This window comes from Rhinolophus sinicus, linkage group LG10 (assembly GCF_036562045.2).
Source record: "Rhinolophus sinicus isolate RSC01 linkage group LG10, ASM3656204v1, whole genome shotgun sequence".
In the NCBI taxonomy this organism is placed as follows: Eukaryota; Metazoa; Chordata; class Mammalia; order Chiroptera; family Rhinolophidae; genus Rhinolophus; species Rhinolophus sinicus.
This window is the reverse complement of record NC_133759.1, coordinates 108,287,037-108,312,957: the sequence shown is the minus strand read 5'-3', so window position 1 is coordinate 108,312,957 and position 25,921 is coordinate 108,287,037. Positions and strand designations below refer to the sequence as shown.

At 56.6% G+C, this 25,921-nt stretch overlaps 1 protein-coding gene across 8 annotated transcripts in view; it reads right to left on the bottom strand.

The window, feature by feature from the left end:
- The window catches only part of TNRC18 (trinucleotide repeat containing 18), a 75,614-nt gene that overhangs the window by 25,854 nt on the left and 23,839 nt on the right, over positions 1-25,921 (bottom strand). For 6 of the 8 annotated variants that reach the window (XM_019753620.2, XM_074313972.1, XM_074313969.1 and 3 more), the window contains 13 exons: positions 25,028-25,153; positions 22,890-24,602; positions 17,969-18,071; positions 17,444-17,649; positions 16,857-17,003; positions 16,084-16,274; positions 14,361-14,793; positions 12,176-13,174; positions 7,190-7,365; positions 6,466-6,602; positions 6,131-6,259; positions 4,219-4,390; positions 2,485-2,845 (listed from right to left, as the gene is read on the bottom strand). In XM_019753620.2, coding sequence (XP_019609179.2) covers positions 2,485-2,845; positions 4,219-4,390; positions 6,131-6,259; positions 6,466-6,602; positions 7,190-7,365; positions 12,176-13,174; positions 14,361-14,793; positions 16,084-16,274; positions 16,857-17,003; positions 17,444-17,649; positions 17,969-18,071; positions 22,890-24,602; positions 25,028-25,153 — 4,893 coding nt within the window. The remainder of the gene's footprint in view (positions 1-2,484; positions 2,846-4,218; positions 4,391-6,130; positions 6,260-6,465; positions 6,603-7,189; positions 7,366-12,175; positions 13,175-14,360; positions 14,794-16,083; positions 16,275-16,856; positions 17,004-17,443; positions 17,650-17,968; positions 18,072-22,889; positions 24,603-25,027; positions 25,154-25,921) is intronic. The other 2 variants (XM_074313968.1, XM_074313971.1) reach the window with 2 other exon arrangements.

Sequence of the window (25,921 nt, the reverse complement as noted above, 5' to 3'; positions counted from 1 at the left end):
AGGTTTCAGTGGAAGGGCACCTCAGCCGAAGACTATAATCCTGACCTGATAAAATCCACTTGGAATATGAGGCACTTTAATAAATGTGGCTACAGCTGTGACAACACCTGCCATCTTCAAGTCCAAGAGAAAGTGTGTGTGTGTTCAGGGTGGAGGCAGGGGAGGGGGTTCTCTGGCCGCCTCCTCTAACATCTACGCTTTTCACTCCTACCAAGAACTCAACTGCAGGATGGGTTGGACAAGAGCAAGACCCACCAGGCGCATGGCCACAGGGCTCCTTCCTGTGTGCTCCATCCCACCCTTCCTGAGGCCACATCCTAAACTGGAGATGCCCATGGGTGACAACTGATTTGACTTCCCACCAGAAGCCACCAGGCAGACCACCCAACCCCTACGACCCTAAGTAACAAAGCAAGAGGACAGTATTCTCACTTCCCATCTCCTACTGGGATGGCATCGCTCTGCTAGAAAACACCCTTGACCTCTTGTGACTGCACTCTCATCACCTTAGAACTGCAGCAGAGCCAATAAAAAACAGAGAGGAGCTCTCTCCACAGCCAGCTGCGTATCATAGGCAGCACCTAGTCAGAGACAGGCCTTCTGACTTCTTTGTTGCGATGTTAACCCATTTCCCTCACCTGGCCAGTGGAGTTTTAGCCACAATCGTAACAGTTAGAATTTCAACTTGAATGTGGCTTTGCACTTATGCTACATTGGACTCACCACTGAGAGCACCCCAAAGACCTCAGGGATCAAGCTTATCTCTGGCTACAGCTATACCCCATCCACATCCACCTGAAAGTGGGAGATGTGGGGGTTCCTCCAGGAACAGGCCAGGCACATCCATCCACCACTCTCCCTTGAAAGACAAAAGAAGCAGCAATCTTCTTCGCCCCCTCTTCTTTCATTCCAAATCGGACAGAGAAAGAGCAGGGATAAGTAAGCCCTTCTCTCCTCCTTCAGAGCTATGAATCTTTGAAAGTGGCCCTGTCTACTTGGGCCCACAGTGGTCGGGGGCCTGGGCAATGCTGCTGGGATCAACCCATCTGAATCGAAGGACCACAACAGCTATGGCATTCGTGCATGTCCTCAGCACAAAAGAGCTGCTCGCCCCACACCCATCTGAACATCAGTCCTGGAGACCCACTGGTCCTAGGCAACCAAAAACACACGTTTGTTAAAAAAACAACAGCAGTTCAATCATGTGCAAGGCACCACATCCAGCTCTTTACCAACATGAGCTCAACTTTAAAACTCATGTCTGCTCTGTGAGGCAGGTGATCTTAACTCCCAAGTCCATAAAAACTTTATTTCCTTAAGAAAACACACATTATAATGCTAAACGAGTCCATTTTTGTACTTGACATTGAAACTCCCCCACCTCCCCCAATGAACCAGGGAGAGCCAATCAGAAGCCCAGACGCACAGATCCTGAGAGTCACCAGTGAAAAAGCACTGCACCCCAACTAAGGCAGGGGACTTCCAGAACAAACCCACTGACTGGTACCAGGAGCCAAGAAGCCCTTCCTGGCCTTCCTGTAGCAGCCGTACACTTAGCACCCATCCGTCCTGGCCATTAGATATTATTCTGCCTCCAAATACTTACAGAGCACCTACGATATGCCAGACAGCAGACTCTGGGCCACCAGAGGCCACGGAGAGCCAGCCGGAGCTGACCCGAGAATGCCTAGCTCAAGAAAACCACTCCCCGAGCCCCCAGTGAAGGAGCTCCAATGTGGCAGGTTACAGTTAATGGATTAAAACTCAGTCCCAGTCCCACTAGCCACATTCCAAGGGCTCAATAGTCACAGGTGGCTAACACTGACTGTCCCGGGAGGCGCAGAGACCATATCCATCGTGGCAGGAAGTCCTGGGCAGCTAAGTCCGACAAGCTAGGCCTCACCCTGGCCCGACTCCCCCGTACGGCACAGCCAACCTCACTCAACCTGAGTAATCTATCCTCAGGAAAAAAAGGGCAGTCGCCCGGAGGGCTGTCATAAAGATAAAACGAAACACTGCCCTTACAGCCTTTAGTTCAGTGCCCAGAATGGCGTACACTCAATAGATGCTATTCTTACTAACACTCGGCCCAAGGGCTGAGAGCAGCCTGTGGGCAGGGGACGTGGGACCATCTCTACGGTCCTCATGAGCGACCATTCTAGGCAGAGCAGCGGAAAACTCTGTGGCACAAGGCCTCCGCACTGACGACTTTGGCTTTCTGGCAAACAGCAGAAGGAGAGCAGGAGAGGGCACGCGGACTTCCGCCCCCACCCACCAATCACAGGGGCCCAGTGATCACAGGCGCCTGCCCAACATGGCAGCGGCCAGTGCAGGCACTTCCGCTTCAGGTGGGCCCACGTCCGGCCTGGAGCCAGTGCACAGGCAGAAATGAGACCTTCGAGCACCCAAGACATACAGAAAGAGGCAGAGGAGAAGAGAGGCAAGAAGCGACGGCCTGGAGGCAGCGCGGCATCCGCTACTTACTGTAGGAGTAGCTGCTCACTTCCGAGGCGAACGGGGAGGGGGCCGCCTTGGGCTGGCCTCTGGCCTTGAACCCCGCCTCCAGCTTCCTGGCTTTGGCAGCCCTTTTGTGTTTACCTTCTCTGGACGATTTCAGAGACAGGCTGAGGCCTTTGGCCAGCGCCTTCCTGTCCTTGCCCAGCAGACTGTCATAAGGCGTCAAATACCTGCTGCAGCCCCCATTCGTTTTTGATTTCCCCCCAGTACTGTCCGAGAACTTGAAGGGTGACTTCAATTTGTCCTGCTTTGTGAGGGAGAGGGCCTTGTCCAGCTTGCTTGCCAATTGCTCCTGGTCACTGGCCATCTTCTTCTTCTTAATCTTTAGCTGGAGAGGGAAGTTGGAAGTCACAGGTTATGACATGTGACAAAACAGGACAGTGGGTCTCAGTGCAAAAGCTCTGACAAACCTGAACTCCAGTCCTTCTCCCTGCCTCTGGCTTTTGTCAAATTGCTTAACTCCTTTTAGCCTCAATTCTTCTACTCTGTAAAATGGGGAGAATTATGTATGGGAATCACAACGTTGCTCTGAAGAACTGAGATAAAATATTTACTGATAGCTGTTACTATGGTTACAGTTATCACTGGCACTGGCATTTCCACTCTGGCTCTCCATGGTGCTGTCTGGTGCCTCCTAGGGAAGCACTTTAAGCAAACAGTGCAGGAGAAGCCAGCTGGATTAAGGGAGGACGAAGGCAACCAATGCTGAAAACCCAGATCAGAGCCCGGCTGAGCTGCTTATCTCAACTACCTAGAGCAGCTCATGAAGACTGCCACACAGCCTAAATCAGCCCATCCAACGACACGGGCCAAAGCTGCCAAGAAAATGCCTCAGGCGTGCCAGAAGCAGAAAAAACAATTAGAGATTTCAAAGATTAGATCCCTGCCTGCACTCTCATGCGCTGTAGTCATTTGTTGTTGAAGTGAAATGTGCAGTTTCAAAGCTATTAATGCCCCTCATTTGAACATTTTATCTCTATTTTCTTTCATCAGGTAACATTTCCTAAGGGAAAAAAAGCTAGGATGGTGTCATTTAAACAATTAAAAGAGTATCCTTCCCAATTTGAGAGTTTAAAGGATCCCGATGTACTAACTGGCTCTCTTCCCTCCTGGATTGTCTCCCTTACGTGAGTACCTCCCTCTGATGGCCAAGTCCGCCGAAACTGCCCCCTCGCGCAGGGCTCGACAAGGAGGAATGACAAGGTGCATCAGTATTTAGAGACAAGGGCCTTAAGTGTGTGATTTCAATGCTCCGCAGAAGTAAGAAAAATCAAGGAGTTGGCTCTCACCCCATTGCCCTTGGAGAGTTCACAGAGGAAATTACAATGGCATCAAGCCCTTGTTTCTTAGAACTGCAAAGTGAAGCTGCTCCTTAAACAATTACACTGCATTATCTGGTTAAGAACTTGCAGTTTCTCTTCTTGGCTTCAGCACAGGGTCCTGGAGGACACACAGGGGATGTGGCTTTCGGTCTCAGGTGCACCCGAGGCTTACTTGGTAAGTCTCTGACCTCCTCTGGGCCATAATTTCCCTTTCCATGCAAGAAGGAAGATTGGAGAAGTCACCCTGGCACGAAGGCACCCATTTCTACAATTTCTGTATAGCTGTAGGGCCAACAGACCCGCAAAGGGAATGTGAACTCCACACCCTGCGGACCTTCTGCCCGACATGATAGCACAGCTGGAAGACGGGGCTACTGACCTGACTCATGAAGTCCGATGAGCCTTCGTGCTCGTCCCAAGGCTGGCTCCTGCCCCGAGCTCTCCCCGCTCCAATGAGGGCATCGTGCTCCTCCTCAGGCCCCTTGTGTCTCTTCCTCATCCCTGCTCCCAGCTCGTAGGCATCCGACGTCAGCAGGGGCTTGCTGCTCAGCCTGCAACCAGAGGCAACATTGGTCAGCACCCTGGCCAGGCAGTACTCAGACTGGGGTCCGCCCTCGTGGGCCTGAAGGGTGGGCTCTGGATGCTGAAGCACAGACAGTGATGACAGTGACGAATCTGGGGAGATGGATCTTGTTGAAACTATGGTGCTGGGATTCTGGGATATTTGTGAATGAGGCAGAATGAGAGTTTAATGGGAAAGAAGAAGAATTTCTCCAAGGCAGTATCCTCTGCTGGCCTCTTTCTTTCTTGTGCTCCTTCACACACACACACACACACACACACACACACACACACACACACACACACACACACAGCTCTGCATGGTCAGACACCTCTTACCAAAATGTGCCAAGAACGAGGATCAGAAATGCCCAGGAAGCCCACCAGGATGGCAGGGGCACTAAGATCCAGAGCTTATATGAAGAGCCACTGGCCGGTCTCCTGCAGCCTGGGGAGTATCAGCCATCGGGACATGGGCCTGTTTAAGGCTTCTCTTGCCTGCTCTATTGCTAATCCAACCCTTATAAGTACTAATAACAAAAGCAGCTCATTTTCACCGGGTGCTTACTGTGTGTCTTGTCCCATGTTAGTGCTTTGTATTTGAGCCACAAAACAACGCTTTGTTCTATGTACTATTTTTATAGATCAGGAAACTGAAAAGCTCACACCGGGCCCGAGGTCACAGCAAGAGTTGGGGCTGGGACGCAAAAGCAGGAAGTGCAACGGCCTCCAGGGTCTGCATTCCTAACCAGTGGGCTTACATGCCACGGGTCCCAGACTCTGCTGTCTTCTCCAGGGCCTGCTTTCCCTACCCCTCTGTGGCTCGCCTCTCTCTGCGCTCTCCTCATTCAGGAACATCCAAGGATGTTAAATGCACGATGCGGGCGCCCCTGCGGTTCTCCTGAGAAGAACTGGGGCCGACCCACTGCCTCCCGTTCCTCCTGAAAGCACACCATGGTCCCCTCTGCTTTCTCAAGGCAAGCACTAGGCCACGCACCTGGCATCACCTGCTCTGATGTTGAGGCTAAAGGACACTCCACCCCAGTCCTCTGATGGGCCCCATTCTCCTTGGACCTCATTGTCCCCACACCCAGGGAAGACCACAACGTCTTTCCCATCCATATCGGCCTGGAGAAAAAGCTCTCAATCCAGCCAGCAGTCAGGAAAACCTCCAGAGGTAGCTTCTGCTGCCACCCAAGGAGCTTGTCCCCAGAGTACACACACGAAGGAGACGGCCCTGGGTCGCAGGGTACAAACTCAGGCATGATGAGCCAGCAGGTCAGGCCAGCAGGACGAGAATGACACTGTCCAGCATGGAGAGAACTAAGTGACAGCACGAGTCAGAGCCCATCCCGTGGGGCTGGGAGCTCAGTGGCCCCTCCACAGGGAGGAGGAGTGTGGAGAGGAGGGAGAATTAGTCCCTAGCCACAGAGGAAGTAGGCGTGGCAGGATGATGGGTGAAGCACTAGGGTGACGGCCCAGAAACTCTCACTGGGGTCACCGGTCGCTCAGTCCTGGCGGGATGAGTCTGCCTGTCCGTTCCGCCACTCGCCTGGCTTACCCTCCTGGCCCAGGCAGCGCGCCATGCTCCCTGAGAGCTACCAAACCAGGTGGGTCAAAATCCAAGGGACTCGAGGTCCCCAGCGCCCAGACGCAGGCCCTGTGTGGGCCCGCACGCCTCCCCTCCGAGCTCTGTGCCAGTCCCCGACCCACCGAGGGGCCAGCCTTACTTTCCGCTACTGTTGCGGCTCTTCCCTCTCTTGCGGGGGGGCGACAGGGCGCTCAGGGCGTGGGTCCGTTTCCTCGGCCTGCCAGGGCCTCTGCGTGCCAAGCTTCTATGGGGTTCCTCGCGCCTGTCCCTTAAAAAGAATCACACGCTTGGCTGTGAACCTGGGGGGTGCAGGGGGCGCAGAGAAGGGACACACGATGCGCCCACATCACTCGGGTCCACACACACCTCTGATGGCCTACCACAGCAGACCTACTGAGCGCCAGCGCCTACGAGAGCCCGACCAGGGCGCCGCTGCGGGCCTGGGCCCGGGGGTGTGGCGGGGAGCTCACTCACTCGGACTCGCGGCGTCTCTGCAGCTTCACCAGCTCCCGCTGCTTCTCCTTATACTGCCGCTGGACCTCGGCCAGCCGCATGCGGAAGTCCAGCTCCATGGCGTCCATGTTCTCCAAGGAGGACTTCATGGCATACATCTGGGGGGAGACGAGGGGTGAGGACACCGACGCCCACGTCTCCCACAGGCTTGTCAGGCATCCAGTCAGACAAGGGATGGCGGGCAAGGCTTCAGGTCAACAACCAGGGGCCCAGCTCAAATTCCATTTCTGCCACCTACTAGCTGTGGCCTTGGGCAAAACACAGACACCTCATCTGCGTGCCAGGGACCAAAACACCAACTTGGCCGGGCTCCGTCAGGGCCACATCGACCTTAACAAGTGCTCCCGCAGTGCTGGCTACATGTGGACACACAGGGAGGTGAGGCCACTTGCCCCAGGCCCACAGGCCACAATGGGCACAGCCAGGTCTGCTCTTCCCAACCCATCAAGCTGCCGCCAACATGCTCTTGACATGTTATCAAATGGGTAAACTGAGGCCCAGAAAGGGGAACTGACTTGCCTGGGACTGAAAAGCAAATTGGTGGCAGAAGGTGGACTTGAATCAGGCCCTTCCAACTCCAAAGCCAGCCACACCCCAGGCAAGGTGGCCTCTGGGTGGGGGTGGGGGAGAGAGACCCGTCTCCACCCCACCCTATAGGCCACAGGCAGGAAATATAACATCTCACCCGCTCCTCCTTCTTCTGCATCCAGCTGTACTTCTTGTTGGGGTTCAGCTCCCGTGGAAGCCGCAGGTTCTTGAGCGGGTCCACAAAGGGGCTGTCCAGTACGTCCTTCAGCACATGGCTGCTGGCCGCCAGCAGGCTCTCCAGGGAGGGCCGCACCGCCAGGCCCCGCTCTGCACCTGCAGGCAGGAGGCGGTGAGCCCAGGCTGCTGTGCCCGCCGGCAGGACTGACAGGTGATGCAGTCTACCCCCCCCCAGGACCCCACACGGAGTAGAAGGGGGCCCAGAGTGAGCTCCAGACATGCCCGAGGCCACACGGCCCCCAGGATGCTGAGTGGACTGCACAGCCCTTCTGAGACGCAGGAACTGAGCTAAGTAAGGACGTCACGGGACAGGCATCCTGGTCCTGCTCCTCAAAACCTTTGCTCATCTCATACACAGAAGAACGTGTGGCAGTCACCGAAGGCTGGCACAGGTTCTTTCTAGCACTGTGGCTCTCTTTGGATCTGTCCTTAAAATTTCCCATGAGGAATGTGCATGTTTTTTATCACCAGAAAAGAAGAGCCCAAAATTAAGTTTTGTAAACAGTAACATACGCACACGATAAAAAACAAACCAAGTCCCTCCCTGGGGATGCTACTGCTGACGGTTTCTGGTAGATGGTTCCAGAAACGTTCGTGCACATTCAAACATACGGAATATATGTGGGCACCCTTTATAAATATAAAAATGCCATCAATCAATACATAACGTATCATGCTTTGCTTTTTTCTACTTAACATCTTTCCACATCAGCATATAATAAAGATCTATCTTCTTATGTCTAGCTTGAATCTTATAAAAACCATTTCTATAGGTCAAAAATACTAGAATGTCAGCAATTTATATGGCCAATCTTAATAGCAACAGCCAGCGGTCTGTTGCATTGATGAGCTTTAATTTATCTATATAATCCTCACCGGTGGCATTTCGGTCATGTCTGACATGTTTGTCTTTTTTGCAGTGGACAGATAAGCACACAGCAAGGACACGTGTCAAGAAAATTCCTACCCAGGTGTGTGTGTTTATCTCTGATAAGTATTCCGAGTGCCCTTCGGAAAGGAGCAGCAACTCACAACCTCAGCAGCGGTACACAGGGGACAGCTTCCCCACCATCTCTCTACCAAATTAACACGAGTCTTAATTTTTTTTATTGATGTCTTCTTTGTGATCTAATATATGCTTGATCTTCGTGAATGTTCCATGTGTGCTTGAGGAAAAAGGTGTATTCTTTCCTGCCATGAAATCGACCTTAGTCGCACAGGTCAGGGCTTCTCCACCCTGACCAGAGCCAGGCCTGTTCCCGCAGCTGGCTCTCTGCTGTGGGGGCGGCTGTCCCAGCATTTGTGGCAGGATGCTTAGCACATCCTGTCTTTACCCACTAGATGTCAGCAGTACTCCCCACTAGTTGTAACACCAGCCGTGTCACTGCCAGTTGGGAACCACTGGCTTTGCTCTTTGTCCTGATGGAAACTGAGGCCACACAGTGGTGAACCCCATCAGTTCCCAGAGGTGGTATTAGATCGAAGCACATGTCCAGCCTGAGGTGACACCTGCGCACCACCCTGCCCCTTCAAGGTCCTCGTAAGTCTTAGTTGTTGGTACAGAGGAGGGGACACCAAAGTGTGGCTTGGTCACCTCCTTCACCCTCCAAGAAACCAGTCTTGCTGGGCCTCTCAGAACTGACAGCCCAGGGCAGCCTGAATGACTCTAGTTCCAGCTACTATGGGTTGAACTGTGTCCCCCCAAATCCGTATGTTGAAGTCCGAACCCCAGTACGTCAGAATGGGGCCTTATTTGGAGATGATCTTCAAGGAGGTGAGCACGTTAAAGTGAAGTCAGTGCGGTGGCCCTAATGCAATACACCCTCGTCCTTTTAAGAGGTTCGGACACAGACACACACAGAAGGACGACCATGTGAAGGCACAGGGAGAAGACAGCCGTCTACCCCCCCCAGGAGAGAGGCCTCATGGAGGCAGCCCTGTGTGCACCTGGATCTCAGACTTCCCGCCTCCAGGCTGTGAGAAGATGTCTTTCTGTTATCTAAGCCGCCCCGCCTGTGGCGTTAGTTACGGCACACCTTGCTGACTGATGGCAGCCTGTGGCGTTACCAAGGCAGAGGAGTCCCGGGAACAGGAGCCCAATGTGCACCAGAGTCCCCAGGACCCTGCGTCAGTCACAGGGGAGCAGGTAGGAAGGGCAGCACACCAGGCCGCCCTGTTCACTCACGTGTAGGTAGCCGCACGGGGGAGGAGGGGAAAGTGGGAGGGCTGACGGCTCCAAGAAGTGGCCCAGGAGCCTTGGACACCTGCTCTGCACTGCCCAGAAGAAACTGCAGAGGACTAATGCTCAGTATTCCACCAGTGACTAAGAAGAGAAGAGGGCCACAGGGACCGCAGTACCTCTCAGCCCTGCCTCCAAGTGCACTCTTCCCCGAGCCAGAGCCTGAGACCAGCGCGGAGCCACACCCCCACTGCACAGTGCTACACCCCAGCATTAGTGTCAGTGTCAGACCAACTGCTGATCTTTCCCCAACACCTGCTCCCCCACCACTTTCCCAGCTCAGACACTGGCAAAATAACTCTCCAGCAGCTCAGGCCAAACGCCTAGAATGGTCCCTCCACACCCATATCCGGTCTGTCAGCAGAGCCTGCTGGCTCCCCCAGAACCCACCTGCTCCTCCCCTCTGCACCCCACCACTGAGGGCCTGGAAGGAGACGGGAGCCTCCCCATTGCTCTCCCCTCCTCCTGCCTCAGCTCTCCACACAGTCCCACAGCGGCCCTGCTTACGTCCAATCCTTCTACTCCAGCTCAAAACCCTCTCCCAACGGCGCTCCATTTCACTGGAAGTAAAAGACCCCTGGAGCTGCTCCTGCCTTATCCCCCCGACCTCCTCACCACCACTCCCCCCCCCCCCGCTCCCCTTCAGTCCCTGGCCTCCTTGTTCTTGTTCCAAAGTAACATACACTGTCACCTCAGGGCCTTTGCACTTGCTGTTCCTTTAGCCTGGAAAAGTTTTCTGTAGAAGAGCCTTCCTCCCTTTCCTTCCTCGGGACCCCTTATGAAGAGGAGCTTCCCTGGCCATCCCCTAAAAGACCACCCTTCCCAGCGTTTCCACCCACTCTCTGTCACCACCTGACAGTGCTGAGGGCTGCACTGGATGGTGTATACATAGACGGCCTGTTTACTGCGGGGCCCCAGCAGTCGAAACCACGCCGGGAACAGAGTAGGCACTTAATAACTATTTGTTGAATGAGGGCATGTAAGGTCCCCAAACAGAAAATGAGGCAGGAGTGCAAGAAGGGGCAAGGGTGGGCAGCAGACAAACTGGGGGACCCACGCTCAGCCCCTACTCAGATGCCCCTGGCCCTCTGCAGTCCCCTCAGAAAACCCACCAACAGTTGGTAGATCAAGAGGGTTTTCATTTTCCTCTGCAGAAAGTAATTTTTTTTTATAGCAAACCATATAAATGAAAGAAAAGAAGCAATGAACTTAGAACAACAAAACAACAGACACCTGGGGGGGGGGGGAATGTTACTTGTCCAAGTTTCCTGAGGGGCCGTTTGACCATAACGTGAAAAAGCTTGCAAATGTGGCCTTTTGACTCAACAATTCTACCCCTGGGAATCCATCCCCAGGAAAATCAGAAGCAGGGGCAAAGATTTCTCTTCAAGGGTAATCATCACATTATTTACAACAGCAAAAAAAAGAAAGACAAAAAGAAAAAAAGGTAAACTAAAATGCCTGACAATCTCAGATTGGGTCATCAAAGGATGGGGCCTCCACTGGGCAAAAAACTGGGTAGTCCCTAAAATAATATTTTTAAAAGACACAAATGTTTTAAATCTAAAACATTTACAATGTTTTAAGAAAATCTGAAAAATGTTTAGTAAAGAATACACTAAGTGAAAAGGGCAGGTTACAGAACAGTTTACAAAACAGTCTTAATTTTAGAAACGTGTGTAGCAACAATTCCAGAGGAAACACACGCAAACATTGGCAGTGCTATTAGCTCCTCAGCAGCCATGCCTCGGTCCTTCCTCCAGATGTTCTGGGCCACATGGGGTGTGAGGCTACACCTGGCCCACAGCCCTTTCCTTGGTCACACATTTCTTGGAGCACCCCAATTTTCCATGTTGAACATCAGGGATTTTGTGCCCAGCCCAGATTTCACTGGCCCTTCTGCTTAAGACGCCCCATTTCCTCCGGAGGCCCACTGTTCCGTGCATTCCAGAGGTGACAGCCCATTAAGAGTGGTGCATGATCAGCCTGGTCCATCCCATCTTCTGGGCCACAGGATTTGCTTGTGCAAAAAGCATGAACCCCAGAGAGCTAATGAGGATGAACTGTACCATCTTTGCCAGAGCTCCCTGGGAGTCTGCTGAGCTAGGTAGGCCCATGGGCCTGTAAAAAGTACTGAGGACCCCCCACCACCACCACCACCATGAGAACAGTGGGCCTGTCTTGAATGAAGCCAACAGAGAAAAGTGGAGCAAGGGAAGAGAGAGGGACCAGGAAGAGGGCTGGGAAGAAACGCAACTACTGATGACTTGGTTTGGACGCCTGGATTAAGCCATACCTGAAACTACCTAATTACTGCTGTACTTTGGTTCTGTGAGCCAATACATTTCCTGACTTTTCTAAGCCAATTAAAAATCAGAGTTTCTGTCCCTTGCAACCCAAAGAATCCTGCTAATACAAAACTCACCACTGACAAAACGGGGAGAAATTTCACCACTAAGAAACCCCATAGATCAGTTGCGCATGTGAAAGTCCATAACCTACTGAACTGGTCACAATGGTAAGTTTCATGTTACGTGTGTTTTACGACAATTCTTAAAAAGTGACTATGAAAAAGCCATATCCTGGGGGTTTTTGAAATTTTTAAACCTTCTAAAAAAAACTTTTTAAAAACCAAACCATAGAAACGCCCCGCCCCGCGTGGCTCACCTCCCACTTCCTGGCTCCGCTTCTCCAGCTCCAGCTCTGCAATCTCGCTCAGCAGGGTGATGCCGTGCAGGAAAGTCTGCTCCAACACCAGGCTCTGAGCGGCCTCCAGCTTCTCCAGGGCCTGGGCTCCAGTGCCCGGGGAGGGCAGAGGCCTGGCCTGGGGCAGCTCTGCGGCGGCAGCCAGGGCGTTCATGCCAGCCAGCGGGTCCTCCAGGCCAGGCAGGAACTGGCCGGAGCCCTCCTCTTCCAGGAAGCAGGCGCTGCCCAGCACAGGTGCAGCCTCCCGGGCCTCCGGACTCAGGCACTCTCCCTCCCTGGCTGGCACGTCACAGTCTATTGATTCCAGGCTGGGCCGGGGCTCACTCGGGGCCGCTTGGGCCAGGCCTTCCTCGGGCACCGCCTCTGCCACGGGCATGGCCACAGCCACGTCCACAGGCACCTCCACAGGCTCCTCCTTAGCCTCGACCAGTGTCTCGGGGGTCAGCCGCCCCCCCAGATCCGAAGCGGCCGTGCAGGATACTGTTCGGCCCGGCGAGTCAACCCCTGCTTCAGCCCCCTCGGCAAAGTCTGGGCACCCAGAGGGCTCCACAGCACCCTGCCCGCTGGCGCCCAGCGCCTGGGCCTCCAGCAGGCCACCTCCACAGCCTCCCGTGGGGCTCGGGGCCACCATGGCTTCCTCAGGGCGCAGTGTCAGCGGTGACTCGAGGGAGGGCAGCTCCTGGGGGCCTTCGTCCATGTCCTCCACCTCTGCCTTCACCTCCCGCTCCACCAGGGGCTCTGCGTCCGGGCCCTCCCGCAGCGGCTCTGGGATCTTGGAGGGGGATAAGCGGATGGGCTTGTCCTCGGGCGAGAGCGCCAGGCGCTCAGGCCCGTCAGCCGGGAGCGGTACATCAGGGGCCAGGCCGTCGGCGTCAGCGGCCGCGGTGGGCTGCAGCAGGAACGGGTAGGGCCTCCCGTAGTGTGGTGGCAGGGCTTGAAACGGGTACCTGGGTGGGACATCTGCCAAGGACATTGCAAGTCAGCAGGGCTTCTTCTCCTGCCATGTGTCACATCCCTGGGTCCCCATCAACGCCCACCCACCAGCCAGGACAGAGGCCCATGGCCCCCTCTCTGCTCACTGGGATCTCTTCCAAGCAGCATCAGAGGAACCCCGGGGCCACTATCCTGTCCCCAAGAGTCTTCAGACTCAAAGGCAGAAACCACAGTCGGCGCTTTCTCTAGCCCCTCCCTGCTTAGTACCCAGCGCAAGGCTGGACTAGAAACAAATACTTCTTTAATAAGACCCCAAATAGTCCCCACCCAGTCAGTGCCATCGCTGGCCTCCATTTCACAAGAATTGCCTGCCACACCCCATTAAAGCAAAGTTGGGGCATCCATGTTGTGAAAAAAATGATAATAAGTAATACAGGGCTGCCCCCCCCACTCTTTCACTCCCAACTCCCTCCCGCCCCCGAGTGAAATCTCCCTGACAGCAGGGTAGTGTGTGCCTGAATCTGTGCAGTGTTCCCAGGGCCAGCCCTCAGCTGTGCAAGTGGCAGGTACTTAAAAGGAACCCAACCAGGGGAGATAGATGCACGGAACAGCCCCTGGGGCCAGGCATGTGCTTGGCACTGGACATTAGCGTGGCATGGAATCTCCCCAGAGACTGGCAGCCACTTGCCCAAAATCACACAGCTTTCTGGTGGCAGAATCTGAATTCAAACTCCAATGGTCCCATGTGCACTCTTACCATCACCAGGGAGGAAGAACACAAGCCTCAGGCCCCATCCAGGCCACCTGCTGCATGTCCCCACTGATACAAGACAGGGGGATGGGGGTACAGCCCAGAATGTGTGTCCCTGTACTGCTATCAACGTGACAACTTAGCACCTACTATGCGCCAGGCATGGTGCTGAGTGTCCTATGGGTCCTTACTTTGCTCAATGCTCAGAATGAGTCCTTCTGAAATATGTTCTGCTATTGTGCCCATTACCCCTGACACTACCACTGAGGGGCCAGAGAGAGATTCTGTCCTACTGTGTGCTGTTCATGCATTCATTCCAGAGCCTGGCAGTGGGCCCGGTACATGACAGGCACTCGGCAGACAGAAGGAATGAAGGAATAAAGGAATAAATGACTAAATGAACACATGGGGGCAAGTTTTCTCGGCAGCAGACAGCTGCCTGGGTCTCAGCCATGCTCCTACCTGAGAACAAGGCCTGGAAGGGGCTTGGGGCTTCCTTCTCCAGCTCCAAGTCCTTCTTCTCGACAACATTCTCAGGCGCCTCCTCCTTGCGGGTGATGCCAGGTGTGGGTGGCGGGGAGGCAGGCGGTGGGCTGGTGGGGTGGGAGCTGGGCGTGGCAGGGTAGGCATAGGTGGGTGGCGGTTTGGTCACGTCCTCCAGCTTCTGAATGACCTTAGCCTTCAGGGCAGCCACAGGGGAAGCTCGGGGAGACGGCGGTGGGCTCATGGCCTTGCCATAGGTGCCCGTGGAGCCAGCAGCCAGGCCGGGGGGCTTCCGAGGCAGCAGCCCAGGGCCCGCGGCAGCCAGGCTGGCCTTGCCCGCAGCCTCCAGGCTCCGCTTGTTCACTTTCTCCTCCATCTCTGCCCGATGCTCCTGGGCCTTCAGCCGCTCCTGCTGGGGAGGAGGCCAGCAGGCAGGGTCAGCTTGGCAGGACTCATCACCCAGCACCTTCCCTGTCCCCAAGGACTGCCACCTCAGCCCACAGAGAACCTCAGACAGGATCCGGGGTACCGGCTGCCCACCCCCCAGCCTGAGGTGGACATTCCGTCACAGCATGCGTGTAACAAACATGGCATTCCTTGTAGAACCCCAGCAGATGAGGTTGCAGGGACCTCCAGTCTGGACCCTGGCCCCACTGGGACCCTCACAGTCAGGGCGAGGGAGGCCAGGACAGAGGCATGAGGGTCCTGAAGATTAAGGAGCCACCCTGCTCCCGCACCTTCACGGCATTAGGATAGCTACCTGCACAGAGAACTTACTACCTGTCTTATCTCAAAACCTCACAGGGCAGGCAGGGGGACTCTTCCTGTCTTTGCTGACTTCTGAGAACAGCAGGGAGCTGGCTCAAAGACAGCCAGTGCTTGCGGGGGGCCAGGCAGTCCACACACAAAACACACTGGAGAAATGCTCCCCACACCAGCCACTCATAATTACTCAATCTCACTGACACCTGATAATGTAGGAATTACTAGCATCTCCCTTTTCCAGCAGAGGAAACTTGAAGCACAGAAAGGTGACGTTACTTCCCCAAGGGCACACAGCCACGTATAGCAGAGCTAAGGTTCAAACCCAGGACGCTGTTTGCTGTATGTGCCAGCTCTGCCGACTCCTCCTGAGTGGCTGCTGCACCAGGGAGGGGGGACAAAGCCGAGCAGAGGACAGACATCCCAGAATACCTTCAAGGAGATAGGAGGACGGTGGCCTTTGTGGAGCCCACCCACATGGGGGACTCCTCATGTCTCCTGTCCTATGGGATCAGGCAACATGGGTGTCAGGCCAGGCCCAGCCTGAGAGGAGAACCCAGGGCCACCAAGTGGACAGCCGGGCCAGTCTGGGCACAGGATACAGCACAGGATCCCGTCATTGTCCCATCCAAACTACCCCAGTTCACAAGGCCACCTCTCCTGCCTCAGTCTCCCCACTGCTCCCTGTACCCCGCCCCTGCCAGGCTCCGTCCGCCTCTGGGCCTTGCTCACACTATCCCCTCTGCCTGGAGGGCTCCTCCATGATTGACTCCTTCAGGTCTCTGGGTAGATGTCACCCCAGGAGGCCCTCCCAGACCTCTAGCCTCATACTCCATAACTGTTTGCAGTTTCTGCTGGTGGGCCTGTGTGCCTTGCCATTGATAGGAGCGGTCTCACTGCACCCCTCCCCACCACCCTGTGACTGCCCCACCCCACTCACCACGAGCTGGGCGCTCCTCTGCAACTCCAGGGCCTGGGCTGCCTGCTGCTGCAGGTATAAGAATTCCTGCTGTCGCAGGAAGTGCTGCTGGGAGAAGAGCTGCAGCTGCTGGGCGTGGTGCAGGGAGCTGCGGCCTGGTGGATACAGGGCAGGCCAGAGGGGCGGCACTGCGGCCCGCTCCATCAGCTCCGCTGGGGGTGAGACAGACAGTGAGGCTGCACCCACAGCCTGACACTCCGCACCCCCCTCCATTGTGCAGATGGGAAAGCTGAGGCCAGAGAAAGGACATTCAAGAGGGGCGGAGCTGGACTTGACTGGACTCCTGAATGCTCCCCCCTTGCTACGGGCAGCCACATCCCAGGCCCAGGGCACAGAGCCTGTCCACAACCCACCTGGGACGTCCCCAAGGCCTCACAGCTGTAGCGTACTGACAGGACTCCTAGCTCATTCCCCCACTGCACCCAGTGGTCTGCAAAGTAGATCCCTGGGGGATGGGGTGCCAACGCAGGGGGTCCACGCCTCACCAGGGCAGCCCTGCTTTGGTTCTCTGCATGGTGTTTGGGTAGGAGCTTATCACAACAAGGACCCTTGTGGCTTTATCACACATGGAAACCATGGATGGACGTTAGAACATCCTCTCTGAGCCCCAGCCATCCATTTGCTGAGAGGACCCTCTCTCCGCCACCGCCAGCAAGAGGCGCTAGGTATTTAGGACAGACTTGCTGGGCGAGGCCACTGAACCCCTTGTCCCCCACCACATGGCCACCACTTACCAAAGTGAGGCAGATGATCGCTGGGAATGACCACTAGCTGGCCAGACTGGGGGTCCCTGACAAACTGGTAGGCTGATGGCAGGGAGCCCCCCAGGCCAGGTGGGAAGGCGGGTGCCATGCCCTGGTGCAGAGAGGGGGGACCCAAGCCTAGAAGAGACCCAAGCCCAAGTCAGTGCTGGGAACCCCAAGCCCAGCCCCTAATCTGCCCACTCCCCAGCTCCCCACCTCCTGGGACCTCAGTGCAGGAAGCCAAGGGGTAAGGGCTGCACACAAGCCCACAGCTACCCACCCCTGGGCACCATCCCTAAACAGGCTGAGCAGAGAAACGCCATGAGGCCGATGCCATAATCATGACCATCCTGCACAATGTGGGAGAGGGAGCATGGCAGAGGGGCAGAGGCTGCCCTGACAAAGGCAGGCAGCAGCCAGCTCTGAGGATGGGTCCTGGCTGCCCTCCACCCACAGTCCTGTCCTACCTTAAACCAGCCACCAGAGCTGGGCTCCAGCAAGAATCACATGGGGCCTACTCTAGCCCCACATACCACCACCACCCCCACCAAATAAGGGAGAAATAGTCCCACACTCACCATAGGGGTGTCCGGCAAGCCACATGGATGTGCTACCTGAGCGGGGCAGCCAGGGGTGAGTGGCCAGGTGGGCCGCAGGGTCTGCGGACCAGCGACCTGAGCCTGCCAGCGCTGGGCCCCCAGTTACCATGAGGTTGGGGTTTAGGCCGTTAGCAGCACAGCTGGTGGGGTGTAGGCGGGCCAGGTCGGCCAGCTCCTTACTTTCTCTGGAAGGGAACAGAAATATCAACAATAGTCTGGACGGCAGCCGGGACATCGCCCCAAGTAACCAGTAGACAACAGGCCACTGTCAGGACAGCATTGCACCCAGAGAACAGAGGCATGCGCTCAGGTCAGAAAGGGCCCCAGGCCTTGCCCAAGAGAGGGGCTGTGGGTCCCCTGGCCCAGGATCAGGGTCCTGGGCTGGGGTAGCTCCCACTGTCAGCACCATGGCCCCATGGTCAAGGGGCCATGCCCATCTAGGGTCATTCCAGTCGCCCATGGGGGATGCTCCCAGACGCCCCAGGCCCCCTCTGCTCCCCTCACCTGAGCAGCTTCTCTTGGTCCCGGTCCAGTCTCGCCCCCAGCAGCCGATCCTCCCGGTGGCGGCCCCGCTCGTCCCCACAGTCCTCGTCAGCCCGGCCATGCCCTGTGAGGAGTGGGCAGTGAGCCCCAGTCCAGGCCCCCACCCGCCCCCCTCAAGCCCTCCATGTCTATGCAGCTCCTTCCCCCTGGAGAGCCTGCCCTCCAATGCACCTACACCTCCAAACGCCGCCAGGCGTCTTCTGTGCCGGGAAGCCTCCCTCTGTCACCCCCAAGAGCTTCTATAGAACTCGCACAAGTGACTGGACAGCACAGTAAAACATCCGAAAACCAAGAGCGTAATAATGTGACATGAGGCCACACAGTGTTCACTACCACTTCTCACTACTTCAGTGCCAGCGGGGCAGGTCCCAGGGGGTACGAAGAAACCACAACCCAAAACGGGCTGCCGCTCAGCACAGCCAGAGCCAGGTCACCGCAATCGGCCACCACACTGAGGTCCCGCCACATGTTGCAGACCTGTGGCTAATCTTTTAAAAATCAAGTCAGAGAAGTAAAACCAGAGGCCACTGTCCACGTGGGTGAGTGGAAGGTGTGGAAGCTGCCACCCGGCCACCTGGCCCTGCTGTGGTGCTCAGGAGGTGCCTCCCCACCCGTGGCCGGTCCAGCTGCACCTCCCCTGAACTCCCCGCCCGCCCACAGCAGAGAAGGCGGGACCCCAAGTTCAGCTCGGCACACAGGGAGGAGTGGAGGGGGCAGGAGCCTCTGGAGGGTCCCCACCATCTGTCCTCCTCACCTGACACCTCTGCCAGCCCCTGCCCCAGCCCCCTCATCCTGGTGTTCTCTACACCGTGAGGCAGAAATTGGTGCATGTGTGAAAGCCCCGGGCAGGCCAGGGCATGGGAGGCAGCGGTCACTTGCAGCAGAGGCTACACCGTGAGCGGCTAAGGGTGTCTTAAAGGAGAAATCTGCGGAGGCTGAACTAACGACTTCCCTCAGGGTCGGGCCCCCCAGGGCTGGTGTCCTCCCACCTACCCAGGGTTGCCGAGGGTGGCAGATGGGCGCTAGTCCAGGACCCCACCAACAGGGCACACCCACCTGCCCTGGGGACCCTGTGAACCTCGGGCAGCCCTGGCCCCCAAGACCCACTGTCTCTGGTGGTGCGATGAGGGAACGAGGCTGCCTCGCCCCTGGCTCACACATTGTCACTCTGCTGGAGACAAGTTTCTGGGCCCCTCGCCAGGATCCAGCAGCAATCCCACATTCATGACCCTCGTGGGCAAGGATCCCATTTGCAATGCTGCCATGAGTCGTCTCCCCCTCGTTTCTCCTCCCTGCACCCACAAAACCAGGAGCTACCAAAGAATAGAGCCCTCGGGAGAGGCTTCAGGAAGGTGGGAACCCTCCAGCCCCAGAACAAAGGAGAGGAGCCAGGAGAGGGCACAGCAATGTGTCCAATGGACGAAGCACGCGAGGGGACAGCCAGGCAGCCTTGCATCGGGGAGGGGGCGTGTGCATAGAGGCAGCTGGACACCTGGGGGGGCCTGGGAGGCTGCCCTGAATGTTCTGGAAGTTCTGGGAAGTTCCCAGCCCAGGACAACTAGGAAGTGCAGTGCAAGTTTAAGCAGAGAAAAGCCAGCAAGTTGGGGCAGGAGTGAGGGCAGACAAGGGGGCCGTCTGTCCTCTATCTTCCCGACTTCTTGACTTGCTCCTGCAAGGTGCATCCCTGGCTGCCTGCTACGTCATTTCACGCAGACCTCGCTTAGCAAAGGCGCCAAGCAGACACCCCATCCATGCCAGCGCAAAGTTACCCCACTGTTCCCAGCATGTGGTGAGCAGGCGAGGAGGCACAGGGAAGAGGCTGACGGTGGGAGGACAATGCCACCCAGTTTGGGGCGAGACCCACCCAGGGTGTCTTTGTCTTCCAACATCATTGTGGTTCCCAAGCTCCCAGTCCGTGAAGCTGGGAGAGTCACAGATTCTCCTTCCCAGGGCTGCTGGGAGGAGATGGTGACTGGTTCTACGTAAAGGCAAAGCGTTCTTAATAAGGGTAACAACAGAGAGTTCGTATGGGGCTGCCTGCACACAGGGCTGCCTGCACTTGTCTGCTGGGCGCGGGGGACTGTTGTTTGGGGCTCACAGCTGTAAATAACACCTGTCCTTAGTCCATCTCAGGGTCCAAGACCCCCGTGAAGCCAGCCCAGACCCTGTGTGAGCAGTCAGGGGCATTTATCCGGAAGGATCTAGGGCTCCTAGACATTGTCAGAAGCTTTAAGATCCTAATGCCCTGAATGTGAGCAGAGAAAAAGCAGGCCTGTTTACGAAGTACCTACTATGCACCTGTCAGCCCACCTGGTATCAAGGAAGGAGGCAGCCCTCGCTATAGCCATGTGGTAAATGTGGAAACGGGGGCCCAGAGGGCACAGGCCTCTTGGTCAAGGTCATGCAGCTGCAAGAGGCAGAGCCTGGATTTGACCCCACCGACAGGCAGAGGGCTCACACCACCAAGTGGGAGATGGAGAAGAGACCAGGAGACTGGGGGTCGATGACCACTTGGCTGGGGTACCCCCCAACTCCTCCCTCCTTCAAAAGTGCCCAGATTGGGAAGAAACCACCATTTCTTATGAGAATTTTGTTTTAAGAAGGGGAACAATCCAGCCACCTACTTTTCAACTGTCAGTAGCAACAGAGAAAGGCAGCTTCAGGCTCATCCCTGAAGGTCTCATCCCAAACCTGTTACATCTCCCCTCTGCCCCACACTCTCCGTCACATACACACTACCTGTCACACTTACACACACATTCTCTCACACACACACAACCCCATGGACACAGGTGCCTTGGACACAGGCAGGTACTCTGGGCTCCAGGGTGCGCTCTGGGGACTGTAAGCCCCCAACAGGGGTGCCAAACTGTGTCACATGAGCATTCTTTAAGGGAAAGGACCCAAAAAGATCTTCTGCCTCCCAGAGGGGTCCACAGCCCCAAACCTCTGACCCTAGTGGGAGGGCTTGTCCACCACCAAGCTGACCACCCCCAAGCCAAAAGCTATTGCCCACTCCTTCAATCCCAGACTAAGGCAGGGCCTGGTGCAAACCCCCCAGGGTAAGACGATGGGCTCCTCTGGCTGGGGGAAAAGGGTTCCACACAGAACAATGGGCTCAATTAGTCATTCAACAAACATTCCCTGAGCATCACTCACTCTGAGCCACCTAGGCCAGATGACAATCCTCTGCAGCGACAGTGTGCGTGCAGATGGGCAGGGCCAGTGTGAGGCTCAGGCTCAGGGCGGTCTGGGCCTTACTGGGCTCATCTGGGAGAGCAGGACTGAGACAGCAGGTCCAGGAGGAAGCTGTGACAGGACACAGCAGTAGTCGCTCACCGTGAACGAGGATGAAGCCCAGGAGTCAATTAGGGAAGGCACAGTGGGGGCCAGGCCCAGGGAGGGATGGGGACCCACAGACGTGCACCCAAGACGCCTACGTAGTCCTATGGAGTAAAATCTGGCAGGTGCAGGGAGGCGGCTATATGGGTGTCACGGACAGGGGCCAGGGATGAGGGCCTGAGCTGGTGGGTACAGGGAGTGAGCGAGGGCTGGGGACGGAGGCACAGGGAAGAAACTGAGTCCAACTGTTGAGAAGTCACATAGGCAAGGAGCAGCGAGACAGTTTTCTGAGGCTGTTACCCCCAGCCTGTCAACCCCACCCCGCAGTGCCCTAAACACAGCCCAGGTCAGGGTGGTGGGGTAGCCTCACTGCCCAACCTGCAGGCAGGCCCCTGGCTCAACAGTGGGCTCTCTTCTGGGAAGACCAAGTCCAAGGTCCCAACAAAAATGCCACAAATATCAACTCTCCAAAATCCCAGGAAGGGTTCCAACAGTAAAATATGCAAGGGACAAAAAGAAACACAAACAATCCAAGTTCTGGAAAAACATTCAGCTCCACTAGTAATGAAAAGAAATGCACCAGTCTTCTCTACCAAACTTAGCAGCAGTTGTTTTTTTTAATAATACTAAAATACAATTCTGAGGAGTTTAAAATGAACTCATATACTGCTAACAGGCATATAAAACCCCTAACTACCTAAGAAGTCACTGAGGTAGTGAATTCAAGACCCATAAGAATGCCGGGACCCTAATTCTGTCACACTCAGTCACTCATTCACTCATTCACTCATCACTTATCAAACACCTACTATGTGCCAGGCCCCAATCTAGGCACTGGGGACACTGAACGAGGTAAGGCACGGTTATCTCCCAAGAACTTAGAACTGAAAGCTTAAAGCTAGTCTACTACTAGGAACATATTCTTGGAAGACGGCTCAAAACACCATGAAGGTGCAATGCACAAAAATATTCAATGCAATGTTCTATACACAGAAAACAAACAGCTTAAACAGAGTGGGGGTGGGGGGGAGGCAGAAGAAAGGGGGGGAAGATCAGAAAGGGAAAACTAAAATGCCCACAAGGGGAATGGCTAGCTGAACTATGGTGCGTGCTCTCAATGGAATAGTAAAGGCCAATAAAAAAATGACAGTTGTAAAAAGTTTGCAATAGCGAGAGACAACCCACACTGCAACGTGGGAAAAACGCAGAGGTCCAAGATCTGACATGCGCTAGAACCACTGCAGGTAGAAGCAAATCGCACAAGAATGAACCCCAGATAAGATCTGAAAGTGTTCAGGGGATTGGAAAATATAATGGTCCTTTCTCCTTTTCTCCTGCATTTTAAATCTTTTACTACATGTATGATAGAAAAAGCAATAAACTTTAAATAGCAGTTGCAGCCCTGGGGTAAAGGACAAATGGGACCAGGGAGGTGGGGAGAATAGGGGGTGAAAGAAGGCTAGGATACAGGTAAAAATGCAAACCAAAGGTGGAAGAGGTAGAAAGGGGACAAAAGGTGAGGGTGGGATCCAGGACCCACCTTTGACGTTGCTCAGTGACAGGGAGCGCTCCTGGTCCGCCAGCCCAGACCCCAGCCGGCCACTGCCACCACTGTCTTTCTGCCGGGCCACTGCAACTGCAATGCCCACAGGCGGGTGTCGCACCTCTGCTTCACCCTGGGCACCCGAGCCCTCGCGCCCAAAGGCCTTGGCACTTTCAGGCCTCTCCGGATCTCGCTTCAGCTGCCTGCCCCCAGCTGGCGCAGGGCCCCCAGTGTGCGGGAGGCGGGTCTGAGCGCGTGGGGCTCCCGTGGTGGTAGGGGCGGGCTCGGGTTTCATGGTGCCCAGGCCTCCAAAGGGGCTCTTCTTGCCACAGCCTCCGGGGCGCACCGCCACGGCCTCACGGGCAAAGCTGCCACTGTACTTGATGAGGCTCTGCATGGCAGAGGCCTCTCCTGCCCCGTGGGCCGCAGCATGCAGGTCGGCTCCGGGCCTGGCGCAGGTGGCCGCAGCGCGGGGCAGCGCGCCCCCGGGGTCCAGGTAGGCCTTCTTGGAGACCGCAGCGGCCTCCTCCTCGGCGCGGCTGGCGTGGTGGTGCTGCGCAGCCAGCACCGCCATCTGCGTGGTGGCGAAGTTGCCCAGCTCGAAAGGTTTCCACTTGTGTTCAGGACCCGCGGGAGGGGGCGGTCGCGCAGGCTCCAGGCCAAACAGCTTGGCGGCCTGCTGGGAGGCGGGGGGCCCGCGGGGAGCGCGCTCACAAGGCCGAGGTTCCATCTCCGGCTTGAGCAGCTCCTTAGCAGGGAGGTAGGCCCGGGGGTCCGGGGAGGCGCGCGTGGCCCTCGCTGGAGGTGCCTCGGCTGGCGGTGGCCGCTTGAGCGAGCGGATCACGGAGCTCTTCTCACGGAGTCCCTCGGACCTGTCCGGGGGTGGCCGCGGGGACCCTGGCGGCCCCTGCAGAACGCCGGGCCTACCCACGTCGCGCTCCCGGGCTCGGGCGTCCCGCGCCTGTGACGCGATCTGGATGGGCCCCGGGCGCTCGTCGAAGGCCTCCACTGAAGGCACGAAGGTGGGCGCCACCACGCGGTGCTCGCGGCCCGGCTCACGTGCCGTCGGTGCCGTGGGGAAGATGGTGTAAACGCCGGCGGGGCCGGTCTGTGAAGCGAAAGCGCTGGCCGAGGTGGGTGGAGGCGCGGGCGGACCCTTGCCTCCTGGCAGCGGTGGCAGCGGCGAGGGGCAGGGGCACGGCCCCGGCAGCAGGGCCTCTGCGCGCCGCAGCCGCGTGCTCTCTTCCTGGCGTGTAGCCTCCTTGGTGCCACGGGCCGCATCGGCCACGAGCGCAGGGAGCCCTGTGTCCCCCGCACCGTTGCAGAGGCTCAGGGTCGATGTTGGCAGCGGGTTCTTGCCCTTGGACTCAGTGGTGGCCACACCTAGTGTCCGCGGTGGCCCTGGCTCAGCCAGAAAAGGCGACAGGCGCTCAGTGAGGCGCGGGTGTCCGCGGTCCTGGCGGCCCTCCACCCGCGCCTCCTGGGTCAGGTCCACCACGCCGCGAGGCCCGGCAGCCTCCTCGCGGGACCGAGGGTCCTTCTTGCCGAACAGCGGGGGCGGCTCCCCGCCGCGGCCCGCTCGCTCCTTGGCTGTACCTTCCCGCGAGCCTTTGGACGGGGCGCCGGAAGAGTGGCTTCCTGGGGTCCTGGAGGAGGGCGCATGAGAATGCAGGACGCCCGGAGCCCCTGGGGCAGGTAGATAGAAGCCGTCTGCGGAGAAGACAGAGCGCAGCTGTGATGCAGCGCCCCCCTCTGCCGGACTAAGGCAAAAGGGGGCCCCTGAAGGGTGTCAAAGGGTGCCCTGCAAGCCCAAGGTAAGGAGGGCCATGCACAGCGCAGCCCTTGGGAGGGCAGGCTCTGAAAATGGATAGAACCAAGTTTAAATCTTCCCTTAGCCACCTAGTAACCTTTCTGGGCCCCCGTTTCCTCATCTGTGAAAGGAGAGGCCAGGGCTGTTTTAAGAGCTGGAGGGCCTAAGAGGATAACCGGGCAGAGCAAACCAGAAGGCTCCAGAAGGTTGTGGGGGTCCTTGGATGCTGCCTGGAACGCTGAGTAGCGGGGGGGTGGCACATGAAAGTCCTTCAGAAGTTACCCCCAACCACAGACCCCCCCAGTCTCCCCACTTTCCTCCTGACCTTTCTGGGTATCGAAAATGCTGGGCTGGCCCAGCTGGCTGAGGAGGGGGCTCCCACTGCTGGGGGGCTCCAGGTGGTTCAGGTGGAGGTAGGATGGGTACAGCCCGCTGGGCAGGTGGGAGAAGCCTGGAAGAGAGAGAAGAGAAGCGGGGCTGGACCACCTCATTCCTCCCACTTTTCCTTGGAGCTTCCTTCTGGCACTCTTTTCTCTGGAAATAAACTATTTTGGCCGGCAGCCACCACCACCCCACCCCCACCCCTTCAAGGAGCCTGAGGTTTAACACCAGCTTCCCAGGGTAATGCTTGCCCCCATCCCAACCCTGGCGCTTCAGGCCTCCCTCCCTCTAGGCCCAGGCAGACCCCAGGAACTTGGGCTCTCAAATCCGCCAGAAAGAGGATCAGAATGGATCCAACTAAGAGGACAGTGATGAGGATGGCAGCTCTCCAATCACAGGCCAAGCACTGTCAACTGCTTTGCCTTTGTTTTTCTCATTTATACCTCAAAAACAAACAAACACACAAAAAACCCTGTGAGGCAGAATTACTCTTAATATCCCTGTTTATAGATGAGAAAAATGAGGCTCAGAGAGGCCCCTTGCCCAAGTTCTCACAGCAGAGGAGCCTGGCTTTGAACCCAGGTCATCCAGACTCAATCTCAGCTCAACACAGACCAGGTTTCAGGGTTTCATGGGTCCCTTTCCTGCTGTGGAACCCCAAGCAGTCATTCACCATCTCTGGACCTCAGCTCACTGACCATCTCTGGCTACCCAGACAGGTGCTACCAAGAAAGAAGTCCTCCTGCCAAGGGTCCTCCCAGCCTCCCACAAAGCCCTACCAGTGATGCCCAGAATCAGAGCCTTGCAGGGACAGAGAAGATAGGAAAGGGTAGCCTCA